At 43.8% G+C, this 18435-nt stretch overlaps 1 protein-coding gene across 5 annotated transcripts in view; it reads right to left on the bottom strand.

The window, feature by feature from the left end:
- The window catches only part of RAPGEF6 (Rap guanine nucleotide exchange factor 6), a 106076-nt gene that overhangs the window by 7387 nt on the left and 80254 nt on the right, over window positions 1–18435 (bottom strand). For 3 of the 5 annotated variants that reach the window (XM_072348275.1, XM_072348278.1, XM_072348279.1), the window contains 9 exons: window positions 16613–16824; window positions 15644–15767; window positions 13670–13693; window positions 11095–11315; window positions 9202–9387; window positions 8608–8742; window positions 7192–7305; window positions 3941–4160; window positions 1520–2031 (listed from right to left, as the gene is read on the bottom strand). In XM_072348275.1, the coding sequence (XP_072204376.1) occupies window positions 1520–2031; window positions 3941–4160; window positions 7192–7305; window positions 8608–8742; window positions 9202–9387; window positions 11095–11315; window positions 13670–13693; window positions 15644–15767; window positions 16613–16824 (1748 nt within the window). The remainder of the gene's footprint in view (window positions 1–1519; window positions 2032–3940; window positions 4161–7191; window positions 7306–8607; window positions 8743–9201; window positions 9388–11094; window positions 11316–13669; window positions 13694–15643; window positions 15768–16612; window positions 16825–18435) is intronic. The other 2 variants (XM_072348276.1, XM_072348277.1) reach the window with 1 other exon arrangement.

Below are 18435 nucleotides of genomic sequence, written 5' to 3'. Positions count from 1 at the left end.
GAAATGTTCAGTGCAGAATGCAGAGCTGGCCACGGAGCTGTGAAGGCATCACTCCCACTGCTTCTGCCAAGAGCACACTCTGCCATCAGTGTGTGGGGAGTAGCTTTCCAGCCCTGTTTTAAAGGTTTCAGGCAAGAAAACTCATGCCAATTCTTTTGGGACTATTCAAGACCAGTCCTCATTAAGCAAATGAACTGAAAATTCTTGTTTTGTTTACAATATCCTGAATTCATGCAGTCTTACAGACTCTGGTAACAAGCTGTTCGAAGGGAATAAGCAAATGGTGTAATAAAGCAAAAATATCTTTGGCATATTGTATGATGATACATAGCTAAAGATTAGCATTTGCAAACCATTAATCCTATCCACCTATGTCAGCTCTTTAAGTAGGTGAGTGCATGCTCTGCTAAAGTACATGGCAGAGCCATGAGAGCCATGGCAGAGCTGCTTACCAGCGTGCTGTGACTGCAGACAGGAGGCAAGCTACACAGTGCAGTGTGCAAATGGAATTAAAAACAAAGGGAGAAGCTGTGAGCAAACGTAGCATGTCCTGAACAGCAGCTAACATGCCATACCCTGCAACAGCTCACCAGCAGTTCTGAGAACTGACAGAGGCAGAGTGCATGCATAGGAGTGAGCTGTGAGCAAGTCTGCTGCAAGGGACCCCACGCTGCCTCTGTAACTTGCAGTCCAAGACCTCCACACTGCGTGCAATGTTTATTCAGGCAATTACCTTTGATAACATAAGCCCTCTAGCAATCTAGGTAGTAATTAAAGTGCATTTCAGCTGCACTCACAGCTTAGAGTTTAGAAGCTTTGCACCCCACGTTTTATCTTGTTCATAACCCAGATCCTTTTTTTTTGGGCAGTTTTGCCACTGCACTCACTAGGACAGTGGAAGAACATCTCACTTGCTGAAACTATGCATCTTTGAGAAAATAGCTCTTAAGGCTTTCTCTTTTCATCTGTGCTTACAGCTGAGTATCCAAATAAAGGACAGTGTAAAAAGCTCTCAAAGCTTTGCCCTTGAGCCCCCAGGGACAGGAGTCCTGTGGCCAAAAGGTGCCCAGCTGCAGAGGTGGGGCTGCTTTGCATTGCCCAGGAGTCACACTCCTCCCTCTCTGGATCATGGAAAGCGTACTCTATGAGGACACTTTGAGGAGCCAATGCTTGCTGCTCCTTGCCAGAATAAGAGTTTGTAGTGGTGAGGGTTTCAAATTCCAAAAAGATAAAAGGCCACACGACAGAGAGGAACTGCCTGACGTTTTCATGAAGGCAGTTCTTACGCAGACCCATGAAGTGTTTGGGAAGTGTGCTGCTCTGTTACTCCAATATTCGTATTGCAAGGGAAGGTGGCTTGAAAACACACTGTCTGAGCAGCGCTCTAATTAAAACCACATGTAAAGCTGAATTTAACATGCAATCCAGCCCCCGCATCTGCTGATGTCATTTCTTAACAACTCTATATCAAAATGCAGACCAGATGTAGAAGCTCCCATGCGCCATTGGCTTGCCTTACCTATCAGGCCTTTCTCTGTACTTGAAGTAACAGTTTTGTAAGCTGTGTCAGTGCCAGGTTTAGAGTCCAAAACCTCCGTCTGCTCTGACGTCGAGTTCTCCAGCCCCCTGCGCTTAATGGTCCCATAGTTTGTCTCGTACGTGTCTGACAGGGAGCTCGAGGAGGCCCAGCTCTGCCGAGACTGATCGAGCTCTGTGCTGGCTTTCGACTGCCTGTTGTTTTTGGAAAAGGCTTCGGAATATAAATAGGCCTCCTCTGAATAACAGTTTGTGGGATCAACCTCAGCAATAGGTCCGTCCAGCTGGGTGTGGCGATAGGAATTGAGGAGATCCCAGCTCTTCTGGTTTGGGATATTCTGGAAGTTATCGTGAGAGCTACTTGAGCACGAGGTCCAGCTGCCCCGGCCGCTGTCTGCTGCCTCCACCGTGATGTGCTCATGGGAGATCTCCTCGTTGCTCATGGATGAGGTGAAGGCCATCCCTCTGATCAGAGCGGGCCTCGTGACCGACCAGCTGCAGTTGGAAACAACGGGAATCAGACATCCGTCAGCTTTTAAAACAACTACATTTCTTGTTTAAACAAATGGCTGCGAGAAGCTCTGGTCAACATCACTACATAATTAAGAGAAAATCAGAAGCAGCCAAGTCTGCAGGCATTTAGAACACAAGAAGTTAGGACCAGGAGACTCTTTCTGCTTATGTGAACAACACAGGAAGCACAACATGAAAGCTCCATGCTATCCTTCTGCAGCTTATTGACAGAGTGGAGGTCGAGGAAAGTCTTTGATATGTGCAAATGATTTCTTTTCCCCTTGCTTTTCTATTTTACAAATTTCATCTTGAAAACTGTTTTCTTACCTCCAAAACCCACTAAAATGAAGGCATGGAAAAGCAGCCACAGCCTTTGGATAATCTGCCTCTGATGTGCAACCAGAGCAGTGAGTTTAGCAAGCAGCATCTCACTGTGCTTCAGCACTGAAGGTGGCTTTGAATACCCAGAACCAGAGGTGCCAACCCCTGCAAAGGTACGCTACACTCACACACAGACTGCTCTGACGGCACTCTCAGCACATGCTTTGCCTTTCAGAAATGGGAATCACTTCAGTTTACAAAGCTCAACTTTTAATGCCCATCTCAGCACAACAGGATAAATCGAATCAGTTTCTCAAAAGCTGCAAAGTGAATGCTAATAATCTTTTTTCACGTAGGAGAGAACACCACAGAATATCATATAGGAACACACAGCCCTTTGTAGTGCCCAGTCATAAAAAGATTAGATTGCTTTTGAGACAACCTACAATGATTAGAATTGTAAGAAGAATCTCTCATTGACTTGACTCCATGGCATCTGAGGACAGAACAAGCCATCCAGAGGAGATTCCCACATCATAAACTGTGTGGTAATGGCTTAACATGTAGTAAAACCCAAAATGTCACAGTTGAAAGGGGCATCTCAGAGAGGGTATGTTCTCACCACACTCAGGTAACATTACCTCTAGTGCAAGTGGCAGAAAGCTTCCACTTTGCCTAAGTAACAAAGAGAACAGTAACAAAAAAATCCTCGTAGATCTTATTAGAGTATGTTAAGTGACTGGTGCTGCTGACCGAGGTAATTGCTGAGATCCTGTCCTGCTCTCCCAGTACTGCATGTCGAGTGCTTTGTTAAATACCACAACAGCTTTTAATACATTTGCAGCCTCCTGCAGAAGACATCCAGCTGAACCCACTGATGCGATCAAGCTGTTGTCTATCCATGTGATAAAGTTTCATGGGAAAACATAAGCTTCCCACACAGAGCAGCCAATACCTCAGCTTCTGGCAAGAGCTTAACACCATCACAGTGTCACACAACCACAGGGGTTGAAAGGGACGTCTGGATATCTTCCAGTCCAACCCCATTGCTAAAGCAGGTTCCCTATAGCAGCTGCACAGGACAGCATCCATGTGGGTTTTGAATATCTCTAAAGAAGGAAATTCTGCCACCTATCTGGGCAGCTTGTGCCGGGGCTCTGTCACCTCCACAGCATGGAAGTTCTTCCTCGTGGGTTTTCTCTCCCCAAGACAAACATCCCCGGGGCTCTCAGCCTGTCCCCATCAGGAGGTGCTCCAGGCCCCCATATCTGCACCCTCCTGTGGGCTCTCTCCATCAGTTCCCCATCTGCCTGCATCTGAGAGCCTCACACTGAGTGCAGAGCAGAGGGGAGGAGACTTTCCATTGCTTGCTGGCCATGCTCCGTGCCATGCACTCCAGGGAACCCTGCTGACTCATGGTCAACCCATTAGCCATGACATCATTGACCTTCTTGACCATGAGGGCACACTGCTGGCCACGGTCAAGCACATTTTGTAACCACCCTCCCTACAGCTTCATTCCCCTCTCTTCCACCAGAACTGCCTGGCAGCCCAGCCCAGCATGTCTCACCCGGGGCAGGGCTGCCCATACTCCGCCTGGGAATGCTCCTTCCGTTCCATCCCTGCTGAGTCCACCACCAGCATTGACTGCGACAAGCTGCGCTCGTCCTGCAGTGCGGCCGACATCGAGTCCACAGAGCAGTTGCTGACAATGCTGGAGCGGGAGGAGATCTCACTGTGGCTGGAGTCTGAGAAGTTGTCAGATTTGGTGGAAGGAATGAGGGCATAGCCTGCGGGAGAGAAGGAGAAAACGTCTTGTTCAGTGACAAACATCACAGCTCTCTAGAGAAAAAAGGGAGAAAAACACAATCAACAAATCAAGCCCAACTTGATTACAAACAGTCCACTGAGGTTTTTATGGTACTAAAGCCTTCAGCATGTCAGCATCTAGTCCTGCAATTTATTAACACAATCCAGGTGCCCCCAGTAACCTAAGCAGCAGCTCCACAGCGATCCACACCATATGGTTACATCAGTACAGACAGGACCAATGTCTGTAGGGCACACAGTGGGTGGATGGGTCAGATCTCTCCCGTTTTGCACCATTCAGTCCCAGTACAATCACAGGGTGCTCCCACAGCTTCCTCTGGCCGAGTGTCATGAGACTCGCAAAATGATTTTGGCAGCGGCTGAGGAGACACAGACTGAGGTAAAAGCAAGCCGTCAGCACTCGGGGATACACCATATGGCCCATTTCAGCTTTATTAGCTGCTCCAGGATTAACAGATCAGGAAGTGAAAGTGGGAAACACAACAGCGACAGGGCTGGGCCTGCAGGAAGGAACGGCTGGAGGCCTCAGCTGGTTCAGAGCAGAGCAACAGAGCAACACGCTACTGCTAGGCTCACCCTTACCCTCAAATGACATGTTTCAAATACAAAGGGTGTACGTAGCCCCATATATCCAAACCTCCTATAGCAACTGGAGTGGACATCAAAGGGACCATCTTAGGGCCTTCCACGTGCTCTGACTGCATGCATGCTGCATCCTGCCCTGCTGGCACAGCTGGGGCGGCTCAGAACAGGACACCTGTCCCTAGACAGTGTTACAAACTCCCTTAGTATGGACAACTTGCTTAAACCATTTCTTGTGAGCATCCTAGAGAAGCAGGGAAAGAACTACAATGAACTGAATAGAGCAAACTTCACCTGTGCCGTTCTGAGGGCAAGCACGCTCTGGGGCCCTTTGGGTTTATGGAGTGGCTCTCTTTCACACAGGACAGCTGCAGGGAGGGACCTGCACTGCGCTGTTTTATCAGCCTCCCACTACCTGAGTTCAAGATCCTCAGATTTCAAGCTGTCTGGAACATACACCTCTTTGGATATGTCCATGCACCATCTTGCGGGCAGGCAGAAGCTCACTTTGTTTCTGCTGTCAGGAAACAAACTCAGGAGGTATCTGGTGTCTGTTACATCTGTTTAGTTTGTTGTTTGTTTGATATACTCAAGTAACTGTCCCACAGCTGCTGCCTGCTCCCATGTGCCTGAGGGCAATAGGTCCTGGGCTAATGACTGTTTTGGTGCTGGTTTTGTTTGTTGGCTTAAATTTATTTATTTTTCTTAGTTCCCCAACTGAGATGAGTTTCCCAACTGCAAATTCACTGCATGTCATGAAGTACATCCTTGCCTTATCCTGCCTTCACTGGGGGCGTACAGACTATGATACGCCTTACGTTATGTGCACAGCATTATATAATTAGTATCTTTATTTGGAAATACTGGGTCAACAGCTGCTTCATGTATAGTCAAACGAGTGTCTAAACTCAAAAAAACATTGCCTCCTTGCTTTACAGGAGACCATATCAGTACACAGATGACAAAGTCCTTGGATTAGTATTTTTTCTCCTATTTCCTGACAATTAATCAATGTTTCCCTTCATTTCTATCTACTGATGCCTTTCAGTTGGGCTGTCACACATTCACATCAGTTAGGTGAAAATGCAAAGCGATCAGGAAGTTAAAAACCATACCAGCAATACAAACAACTTTGAGGCTGATGCAATTCGGTCCACAAAAAATGCTCCAAACCAAGATCATAAGATGGCACCTGGAGCCACTAGCATACAGCCACTGAGTGCACAGCTCCCACTGTGAGAGGTTTCACAGTTCAAGCTTGATTACTGCTATAAGACTTTAAGAGCAATACAAGCAGTAAATATCATCAATATCATCCAACTAGAGAACTGATACACACTTAGGATTGAAAAAATACACATCAAGGACCAGCATTTTTAACACTGAATTTCAGTTTCCTTTCCTTTGGTGACAATTAATATCTCATATTCTTTATTTAGCCCAACAGTCACTTTAAAATTAGCACCACTGTAAGAAATGTTCTTGCTGCCCCCCTTTTAAGATACACCTCTTCAAGAACCTAAAAGATCTGGAGATCAGAAGGACTCCTCTCTCTTAGAGAGACAAGCTCTGTCTGAGAGCTGGGTCATTAAATAATGGCACATTAAATAATTACACACACGAACAGGAGAAATGCAAGCCTTTGCTGGGCTGAAAACCTTAGCAGAATGAGGCCAGCACAAATGCACACACAAACCCAGCAATGCTAGAAATGAGCATCTGATTTACATCACAGGAGGGACTACTTCGAGTCAAATGAAGAGGATGTCGCAGAACTTACTGTTTTGTTGGCATCTGCCAACACTAAATAAGAACTGCCACTGTACCTGTTCCTTGATTTTCCATATCTCACATTATTTCTTTACTGTGCTGTAAGTGTGGTGAGTTAGTAATACTGACACAAAAACTTCTTAGTTTTGGACAGGTGAATAAAGTACATTGAACAGCTTAAACACATTTCAATGCGCCTGTACGTAACTGCACAATGCCAACATAACTTAGATTACATCAGCGTAACTGATACTGAATGGACATCAGTCTGTCTTCTAAAAATACATCAGAGAGTCTTCCTTCTCCTCCTAGGCCCCATCTGCAGACAGTCACATGTGAGTGAATTGCTGTTGCTATAGAGACTCGCTGTACTCAGAGCATCACTGTCTCTGTCCTTTTGGGTTTCGCAGCTTTCTGAGGCTTGAACGTGCTCTGTTTCCCTTTTTGCAGTGAAAGCTGTTCTTTCCCTGGAGAAGCTTCTTTCCCTAAGTCTTCTGAACAGGTGTCCCTTTTCTCTCCTGTGCTCACGCTCAACTTCTGCCTTTTCACTCTCATCCTTTCTTTCTCCCTTTTCGCTTACGTCAGATCTGTCTCTCGCTTTGACAATCATCTGTATTTTCTTTTGTAAGTAAGCCCCACCTATTCCATAGCTGCGTTGTCCGCTGTTCTTGTTGCTGGTTTCACTGGCGAGGGACGAGGAAGACCCAGAGAGATTCATCTGACTGCAGTTATCCGACCTTGGGATGTTACCAACTACAACGAAGTACACACAGGCAGATCTTGATAAATAACAGTAAAAGTAACATGTTGATTTAAAGCAGAACAGATCTTCCATCTTCTTTGCACACCGCTTGGGCAAAGCTCAAACAAAATGAAATCTAAGATTTAGCGAAACGTGTTCATGCCTGAAATTACGTCTTTCAGCTGTCTGTGAAGCATCTAATTTAAGTTCAATGAGCTGTGCACACACAACAGGGTATGAATTACCTTAATCAAATTAGTCCAGTGCTAACAATACGCTAAAAGCAAGTTAAATTAATGAAATAATCCCCCAAGAAACAAAGTATTTTTCAAAGAAAGTCAACCAAATTAACATGTTTATAGGAGAAATAGAAGTGAAATCCCAGTCAAACTGGGTTTGGCAGCCCCAAGAAGTTGAGGTTCTTATACATATGCTGTGTCTAAGTGACATTCTCCTCAAGAAAACAGTATGTCGTGAAGGCAGAAGCGGATGGGCCAGCAGATCTCCCACTGAAACTGGTGAGACGATGCAGCAAGTCACCATGCCATGCCATGCCAATGCTGCGGCTCTGGGCTGCCAGTGAGTCAAAAGCAGCACAGAAGGGATGGAGAAATGCCTTACACCATTGGGCACTGACCACACTGGCTCAGTATAAAGTGGTGTTAAGAGATTTCAAACGAATTCCCATCCAAGCTTGACTAATGATGAAGTGATGCAGGTCTTTTACGAAGGTATCAAAAATAAAGGGATTCTCAGGGCATCAGTATAGACAGGGATATACACAAAGCCCTGTGCACAAGAACAAAAAATATCAATAGCAACTCCAGGACTTTTGTAGCTATCACAACCAGCTGTTCTGGAGATCCAGGACAGTATTTTACCTCCAGCTCCCTCTAATCCCTTGATACTGCAGCTACCTTAGGCAAAAATACAAGATGTCAACAGCTGCAGTCTGTGTGTTACACCAACTGCCTCCAGGAAATCCCCAGGTTTACAAATCCTGTCCACCTGAGCGGTCACCTAAATCAGGACCGGGGTGCTGGTGGGTGTCACAGCACTTAAACCTATTGGCAACTCTGTCACAAGCACTTAAGCTATTCTCAAGAAATTAATTCTTCTAGTCCTTACAAATTAGGTCACTTTGAAGGCCAAAACGTATACAATATAATGGAAAACAGTGTCTGTTATTAACGGACAGAAACACACGGATCTATTCTTGACATGAATTACGTACATTACCACCCCTCTCACACGAAGTTACCAACAATGTGACAGATGCTGGCACCTGCTGCATACCCATGGAGCACACGTACCTTTGCGTGGAGAGCCCTGAGGAGAAGCTGGGGGGCTGGAGTGCAAAGAAGATGCCATGGACATTGTGTCATCTGTCTGCTTCTTGCTACTTACTTCCTCAGACAAGCTTAGTGACTTCTGTGGCGAGCCTGTACCTATGACAACAATGGAGTCATTTCAAGCTATGCAAATATGTTAGAAGTATTTTAATAGATAACAGTGCTTTGAAATTGGCAAGCTTAGAAACAAAGTACTTGACACTCAGTAGAGTCAACAAATAAGTGTTGCTCCTTTTGACAATAATGTTATTACAGTAGCATTCCAGAGCTTAAAATATTAAACGTATTTGATTTGTTCCAACAGTTTCACTAAAACTTAATTCTTTTTGTCAGGAAAATAAACCAACCATGCTATTCTTCTCAGCTGGGGCAAGATCTCTTTAGAATGTAAAGATACACAGGAAAAGGCTCAGCACTGTACATCAGACCTGTTCAGGAGAGATATTAATACTACCTGAGCTAGAATCATTGAAGAGAAGGACTTAACATAGACACCTGCATAAAGGGATCTTAACTAATCTGCCCAGCTCCAGCTGGCTGAGCAGGGATACTCACTGAAGGTGACGTGATCCTTTGTCAGCCCCTTCTTCCTGCTGGGGTATAAGTTCACAGATGGAACCTGAAGAACTTGGCTCATTCTGTTCTGCTGATGGGCCTTAGTGGTCTGACCAATAGACCTCATGGGCACTGGAGACATTTCCGAGGATTTTGCCCCTCTTCTCTCACTTAAATTCTTTGTCACTGTCATGGAAAAAGTGGTTATCAATATCTGGCCCTTTGAATTGCAGGGTTATTACAAGCACAACCAGATAAAGGCAACTATGGTATGAAGCAGATAAAACATTTGGAACACTTTGAATTCCTGACATTCCTGCCTTGTCGCAGTGAGGAGGCAGGTGCACAAACTGGCATTTTAAAAAAGCAAACTGTTTAAGTGTCACAGAGGCACTCCATCCGAAACCAAAAAGGTTGTGGTTTGTTTTGACTGCAATTAAGTTCAGTATTTGAAATGCTCATACACAGAGCACAGAAGCAGAACAGCATCTCCTTCAAAATGACGTAATGCCACAGAAAGTGGAGGGAATGGTTGTTCTGCATCCAGCCTCAGATCTCTCACTAGGTGGCACAATTGATTTACAGCACAGGGCACGGATTCAATTTCTACTTTAATTACACAGCAATTAATAAACTATGGAGTTAAGGCCGTCTGAATTCCCCTTAAGTAACCTTGGAATTGTTTGGACTGCAGCATAGCCACCATTCACTGTTCCTGCAGGCAAAGCTGGAAGAAAGGAAGAAGGCGTAACATTGGGTAGCTCTACCTCTGACTTCTCTGAATGTGAGGAAAAAAAATTACCTGCACAAAAGCCATCTGCAAAGCCACGTACCAGGATCCCTGACAGAACAGGCACAACTGTAACAACTCATGCCTATTCAGAGCTACCTGTGATTTCCAGCAACCTCAGGTATAAGACCAACATGAATGCACTGAATGTGACATTTGAAAAATGCAGTCAGGTATGGCCTTTCCTTACATTACTTCTATCTGAGGAAAAAAGTCCACAGAAAGCTTCTTTGGGAGACAACAGGAATTTGAGCTCTTAGTACTGAATAATGGAAAGGATTTCAAGTTTTATCTTCAGGGTGTCATTTCCTATTCCTGCTTTTAAGTTACCTCATCACAGATAAAATGGTATTTGAGGACAAAATAAGGCTTAAGATGCTGCATTTGCACATCAAACAAGCATGAGACGTCACTTTGATTAGCGAGGTTACCACTTCTCTATTTTGGGACAACCCTACTGTTCAGGAATTAGAACATTTCTAAGGATCCAAATAAAATGCAATTCCCATTTCTCAATTTGAAATAAGAATGTGCTGTGCAAGAGAAGATTGGTTCAGTTAGACAGCTGCACAGGGCTTCAAACAGTGAAAACTGTCCTGCTGTAGTCCTCTTTTTGACTGTCAAGCCATGTCAACTCCATCAGTCAATATTGACTTGACTTCTGCTTCTCAGCAACCTTCGTTTATTCTGAGCTGTAAGTCACTGCAGCTTCTGTATTGATTTTGTCTCTTTTCATTTTCTTGCTGTTCATATGGTAAACGTTACTTTTATCCATCCTAATTCTGTACAAGGACAACGGGGCAAGAACAGAGCTAATGTACTATTGAATTTCCTTCCAGGCTGATGAAAAGACACACGCTTTAGGAACTAAAGGTTAAAATAAAAAACATCGCTGAAGTTTTCTGAACTCAGCCAAGATCAGAATGTTAATGCTGGCTTGCTGAAACTCTATCAGCTTGTGACGATATGAACTGACAAACGAGCTGCTTCCTGGAGTGGTTTTTCTTGGAGGGAGAGGAGAAAGATCCTAGGTGGCTTTTCCAGGAAAGGAACCGTGTTTTCAAACATTTAAAACTGCCACCCTGACAGATGGCTGCACTTACGGGTGCTGTAGGCAGGCTCACACTGCAGGGACAGGATCTGGACCTTCTCCTCGTCTGTCTCCACGTTCAGGTTGGAGAGGTACTGCTTCACCTTCCTCGCCATCTGCGCGTCCTCGTACAGCTTCTTGGCGTTGAGCAGCGAGCTGCGCCGTGCGCGCTTCTTGTGTGCTCCTCCCTGCACGTCCAGCATGTTGGAGTTGGTGCTGCCCTGGCTCAGAGACCTGCAAAGAAAAAGAGCACGGTGGTCAGGCCTGGGGTCTCAGCAGCAACGGGGAGCTAAACAGCGCACGTCAAAGCAGGTTATTACCAGTATTCTTCAGTTAGGGCTAGTGCATGCTGATGCAAATGAGTTAAAAAAAGATGAACAGCATTAAAACATCGGTTGTCTTAAAATACTCTGGTCAAAAGAAGAAGCAGCAATTGGAGCCTAGGAAAAAACTGCACGTGGAACTGTGGGACTTGCAAGAATGAGGCACAGGCTGTGCCAACCACCCAGTCTGCTCTGCTGATGGACTGTGCTCCTGTTCTGCACAACCCACGCTATTTTTGCAGGATAAACTTGCTAACTTTGTTTGTGTAAGGAATTTGGTGCCCACTGTGTGCTGCAGGCTTACAGCAGTAACTTGCCACCATCCTGCTGGCCACAGAAATGACCACTTAGAAACCTGAGCTTCTAACTGTGCTTAAATGAGGGGAAAAACTGAGTTAAATATGCAAAGCACAATTTGTTGCATGTTTAATTGCTTTCTCCAATTAAGTAAAAACCCCTTAGAACAGCAGCTCATTAAAAACGTATCCCAACAAAGGTCAGGATGGCAGCCATAACATACATATGCTTGTATGGACTCGCATTTATGAAAGGTAATGACATCAGTGCCCAAACAACTGATTGAGATACAGCCAGTTATACACATCACATCTGTTCAGCTGCCAGGAGTCCTACGGCCACTTCATCTCCAATCCATTTGTATGCTTTAGTAAATGGAGACCATCATATACGTTACAAGAAAACTCCAGTGGGAAGTTGCAGCAAAGCTGCTCAAAGAAGGCGTGGGTTTTGTTTTTGTATTTAAAAAATAAAATAAAATAAAAATAAATAGATGATTTTAAAAGGCTGAATTATTTCTAAAGTTACTTAGCAAAATCTCGGGTGCGCTTCCAGAATCATTCGTGGAAGGATAAACAAACCCCAGCACAGAAGAGCTGCCATAGCGAACAGACCCAGAATGAAACATATTGCTGGAGGAAGCCTGAAGGATTGAACACGTTGAGTTTAAAAGCAGAGAAATGGTGGAAACCACCTGCCTGCAGTATTTTTGAAGATGATTCATAAATTAAGCTAAGAGAAAATATAAGCTTAAAAACTGTGGCAGATATGTATAGCTTAATTAGACAAAAAGCTATCGCTGTTACAGGCGAAGAGCAGCAGATGGCACAATGGACTGTTGACACTCATTGGAACTGATCTCTGTACAGGCAAGAACAAAATTAATGCCTATTCTGTAACAAAACAGGAACATACATCATCTTTCTTTTTAATTACATATACAGAATGCATATTTTATTTCATGTGTACACACCGTTTCTTCTACTTTTGGAGTTCACTTTTTGTGTCAACTTCATTTCCCTTAAGAATCATTCTCCCTTACGACCTCAAGTTCCCAGCAATAACAAAGGCTGGAAATCATTACAGCACAGCACACCTCCAGCTCTGTGTGGAAGGATCCCAGAGGGACCTGGACCCAATCCCCACCATGTGCTGCACACTGAGCTGTGCCCTGTCCTGCTGCCAGCCCAGCTCACTGCAGGGAGCAGCACCCAAAGCTGCCCCCAGCCTGCCCTGCTGCTGGTCCCCCCCCAGCATACATCTTCTTTTTGGATGTACTGCTGGCTTTGATTCCACAGAATGAACAGGAGAGCTTCAAAGGGCAAAGACACATAGGCTGAGGTATGAATGTAGCAGCTGAGGGGCAAAGATGCAGGGGAGAATGCACAAAATATGGCTGCAGAGTCACCTCCAGCTCACTGCCCCACGGCACTGCCAGCTTGCTCACCAGGTAACCCCAGTACCCTCCATCACAGTCATTTCAACATCCAGCCTTGAACTAAAACTTCAGCAAGGATTCCGGCACATGAAGTGCATTTCAAATGCACGCTAAAAATAAAGACTTTGAAGCTTAAACTCAGAGAGAGGAGCTGCCCAACCATTATCACAACTCAGTGCCTCTTTACAGTTTCAAATGCGTATTGGCTAAAATCTGTTACATATAAAGACTGACTTATTACTTTCCTAATAGAGTTTGCCTCCTGATATAACCGCACAGTCATTTTTCTCTTTATGCAGTAAGCCAAAACGCCAACAACTTGTCTAGCACATAGAAGCGGCTCAGCATCTCTACAGCTGCTGTACAAAGTTGACTGTAAAATCTCTTATTCCTGTATTCAAAAAAATACGTATTGCAGGGTTAATAAAATGCATGCTGTACTTCAGAAGCATGCACTAACGAGGAGGATGCAATATGTTAAGAGTTGCATAATCTTTATTTATCTTAGTTGCATTCAGCTCTACACTTACCCCAAACTTCTCCACCTCTTCTTCCTGTAAGCAAGAGCCATATACATTGAAGCATGTATTTGAACAGAAAAGCACAGGAAAAAAATAAAACAGTTGAGAGTCAGGAAGAAAGATGTAGACAGGAAAGAACAGAAAAGAAAATAATCTCTATACAGCAAAACTGTTCTCAAACAATAACACAATGTTTTCATGGAAGGCAAGGACAGGACTTGCTCAAACACTCCAACATGGAAGAATCTATCAGTTTTTTTCTGTTTAAGTTTAACCTTTGAACTGAAAATCCAGACTCATGTTATATTTTCTTGTTAAGTGATTCCAGGAAGTCAAACTCAATTCTGATGGAGCAAGTGAAAGCTTTTTAACTTATTCATATTGTAGAGAATGTGATCAAGTTAATTTATTCTTTGCATTAGGATGGCAGTAACTGTATGAGGAATCATCAGTATTCATGTTTATGATGCTGTTTTCCCTTGATTGCTTGCTGGAAAACAAGCTGTTTGCCAAACACACCCTGAAAAGCTCAATGCTCTGTATTAATTGGCAATGAACTCGTTAGCAGGTCTCACGTTACCACTAACAAACATCTTTCCTCATTCGTTTTTAATCTTCAAAACCGTTTGTTGGTGCTCCGTGCCACAAACTGATAGATCAAACACCAGAGGCAATGCAAATGAATCTCAACGCTGAAAACGAGGAGTCGTTTTCTTTTAATCTTTGGCACTATCACTAATATCAGATCCTGTGCATTTTAACTCGGCAGGCACTTTTTAAACTACGGTCATTAAGACGCATTGTGTTAATTCTGGTTAGGATATGAAAGGTAACTATTCATTTACTACTAATTCCTCTAGTGATCAGACTTCGTTAGGTCTCAGAATTGGGAGGAGCATCAGGGAAACTGATGTGCACATCCATTTAATCTGTGAATGCCATGTTTTCTGAAGAGCAGCTAACTCAGAAGTAGCTTTGTAGTTTCGTATTGAAAAGGGAGTTTCAGCGGCTGAAATGTAACAGCATGAAGGTGACCCTTTGCTTTGAAATGAATCCATCCTTAAACAACTTCTACGAGGGATCTATTATTTTCAACTCAGATTTCAACCAGCTTGGTTTTAAACCTAATATTCATGGCTGCTGACAGCCAGCCCTGAAGGCCAGTACCAAACAGGACCCACTGATGTTGATGAATCCCAAGCACTGGGTTATTCCGCTGCTTTTCTAAGTGGAAGCTGTGCAGTTACTCATGGACCCAGCTCCCCAGTGGGATGGGCACTGAGCTCAAGAATGGGGTGGGATGGCCAATGGGACCCTACCAGCAGGGTTGTCTGGAGCTGGGGATGCTCTCTCAGCCAGGGATAAGCAAATAGATGCAGGGTATTACTCAGTTCTGCTAAGTGTAATCTGGAGCTCACCAGCACCACATCACGGTGCTTTTGTTCTGCAGTTTGTTAACATCAAGCCTGATGATGTACTGCATTGGGGAAAAAAAGAAAATCAAGGCAAGAAGACACTCTCCATCTGCATACAGCCTGAAGACACCAAACACTATGTAGGTGTAGCAAGCTGTGCTTAGAACAGATAAAAAATATTACTTTGTTGTTTTATTTTTAAATATTTTATCAGAGGTTTTTTTGTGGTTTGTTAAAAGCAACATTTCAGACTCACAGATGGGCAATTTCTGTGTTTTATTTTATATGTGTGGTTTTCACCTGACACTGTATTGCTCTAAAATTCTACCGGTTATTTTATTGAGCATATTCTTCTTGGCTATATTAGACAAACTGGCTTAGCAGTCACATTAAAAGTAACCCTTAGGAGCATCGGTTGCATTGCCAAAAGTTGATAAGGATTTTGTTTCTGATGGTAGATGCCAATGGTAAGTCACACGATGGGATACTGACACACTGATGCACACACAAACCCAGATCCCAACCCACTGAGCCACCTGCAGTCCTACTGCCTTTCTAATTTGCACACCTTTGTCTGAACATTACGGCCGGATCCATGTTGGCTGAGGTCATCCTCACTACTTGGCGGATTTCTTTGGCGATCATCCTGAGTTTCTCAAAATTTACCAGGCCGTCCACTTTGGAATCATTTCCTGCACAATTGAAATGCACAGACAAAAAGAATAAGCAATGTTTCTTCATACAAAACGTGTTTACAGCCCCCCCACATTAGCCGTCCTCCTTCCCTGCCCTCCATCAACAACTCTGCTTTAGTCAATGTAGCTTTAGTCAATGCAGCAGGAAAACAAAAAACTCGAGCTAAAAGACAGATCCACCCCAACCACCCAGCACTGCTCTCGTTAATCCATTTCTAAAGTAGTACTTATTAGGAAGAGGAAAGAGGAGCAAATGAACTATGCCTATATTCATGGGCATGGATGCAATATAAAGAACTGACGTCTGTAGCAATCACATTCTGAAATCAGCACAGACCTGAAGGGTCAAAACCAAGAATCTGAAATAGCTGTGAACGCTCAACTCACCCTTAACCAACTGGGAACAGAACTTTTTGTAAGGAGAATAAAACGGAAGGGTTTAAACAAAAACCCTTAAAAATGCTGAAAGCAATAGTAGGAGGTGTTGTACCATCAGAGCTGTCTGAAAGCCACAACACAGAATAAGAAATCTAGAAACACTGCAGCAGTAAGTTCTTGTAAGAGAAATACATTTCTCTTAGCAGTGCCATTACTAAGCAGCACAGTCATCCTAAACTGCTTTTAAAGTGCTCCAAATACTCACTTATTGTTTAATTTTTTTGTCTGGGTTTAGTCTCATCTGCATTCACGGTTCTGTTTCACTGTGCTCCTACAAAGGATGCATCAAAAGCACCCTACTGGCAACAGCTTCCTTTTAGACATCTGTTGAATCACGGAGCACCAAAGAAAGGGCTATAACGTATTCAGTGCCTGGCTTATTATTTTGCTGTGTTCGACATTACCTTCGTGTAGAAATGTGATATCCTTCTTGACAACAGGGAAGAGTGGAATAATTGGAGGCTGCATGCTTTGACTGCTAAGGATGTTGCGGTACTTCGCCATGTTTCGAGATGGATCAAAAAGATCTTGAAGGTCTCTGAGGTGCTTCTCATACTTGCTTGGTAGCTTTTCCCAAGTGCCTCGGAGACGTGCCACTGGAGCCAGATTTAACCCGCTGCAAGGCAGATATATTCCATTATTAGCTGTTAGTGGAACTGTTCCCTTTTAAAAGGGTTGTGGGGCTTTATTTGGGGGGGAGCTAGAGTTTTCACATGGTTAACTGAAAGCTGGGGGAGTGCCAGGCTGCAAGACCATCACAAAGCCCACTGCTGCTCGCTCTTGTAAGTAAGAGAGAGAGAGAACTGTAGACAGAATGACTGCTCCTTATTCACAGGATATGAACTTGGAGTTCGCCTGCCAAAACAGCACTGAGGATCATTTAATTTGCAAACCACTTTTCTCCTGTGAAAATGTTTACTGCAAGTAAGGACAAAAAAGGTGGAAAATTCATGTGGCAAACACATGGCTGTAGAGGCAATGGAGAAGGGTGGCAGGCAAAATGGCAATGCTTGGGAGAACTATAAAGCAGCGCTGAGAGACTGAACTCAGAGAAGCAGATAAGCTGCTACTTGTCACTATGCCCCATTGCCACACTAAGTAAAGATATATCCAGAATTAGTTGGACACAGTAAAAAAGAAATCAACTAACTCCAATCACTCCCCATGGTAAATGGTCACCAGTTTTGCTCAAGAAGTGTTGCAGTCACTGCAAAGTCCTTCTACGTGCAGCACTGGAAGGTGACGTTCTCCAGCACTCACTATCAAACCTGGGCTGATGCGATTTGCCCTTCTGTGAACATTTCTCCTCAGTTTAAAAGCCTCCAAAACTTACTTTGCCTTTGTTTTTCCTCCCACCACAGAGTTCTCCCCACACTATTGTAAAGTCAAAAGCAAAGCCTTCTCTCATGAGAAATCTAACATATGTCCCCACACAGCTTCTCTTTTCTGTGCTATATTAAGATGGTATCTTCCTGTTTCATGTAACACATGGCATCATATTGACATGAAATGCAAGGCAGGAAAGAGAATCCTTGTGCCATATGCCAACAGAAACATGCTCCTCTGGAAACAAGGGCACAATAAAAGCTACTTTATTTGCTATTTTTTGATCAAAGACCACTTCAGTCATGGCTTTGTGAGGCTGAACTCAGAAATAAGACAAGTTATTTTTCCACCTACAATAAAGCACGGGAGATTAGGAAGCAGGAAACAGAAATTATACTCAGCATCCACATTTGTATTCATCATGTACCGAGCAGTAACAGCCCTGATGGCTGGGGCAGCATCTTCTAAGGGAATTCGTTCACTCTTTAATATATGGCTAAACAGAAGCCAATAACATCTGATACAGTGGCAAGACATGGAAGAAGATCTTATGGAATTAAAATTCTAAGATGGTATTTCTAAGACTGTTCTGGTGCTGGGATGCAGTACGAATCCAGAGCTCTGTCTGATGAATAACTGATTTTCTTTCTTTTTAATACAATCAGGGCTTTGCAAATCTGCAAATAAAGGAAGTGCTGAACTGCCACCATTAAAGTCAAAGTAGCAGCACCTACTATAAATCAGAAGAGAAAGTCTAATTGTGAAGAGAAAAAAAAAAGCAGAGGAACAAGCAGGTGAGTAGAAAGAATGAGAAGGAACATTCAACTGAAACAAGACTGATTTGAGGAAGTCCTTAGAATGAAAGAAAGGAAGTAATCTCATCACTGCAGATACGACTCAA

The sequence above is a fragment of the Excalfactoria chinensis genome, chromosome 13 (genome assembly GCF_039878825.1).
Source record: "Excalfactoria chinensis isolate bCotChi1 chromosome 13, bCotChi1.hap2, whole genome shotgun sequence".
NCBI lineage: Eukaryota > Metazoa > Chordata > Aves > Galliformes > Phasianidae > Excalfactoria > Excalfactoria chinensis.
The sequence above is the reverse complement of the archived record's forward strand: the minus strand, read 5'-3'. Positions and strand labels throughout refer to the sequence as shown.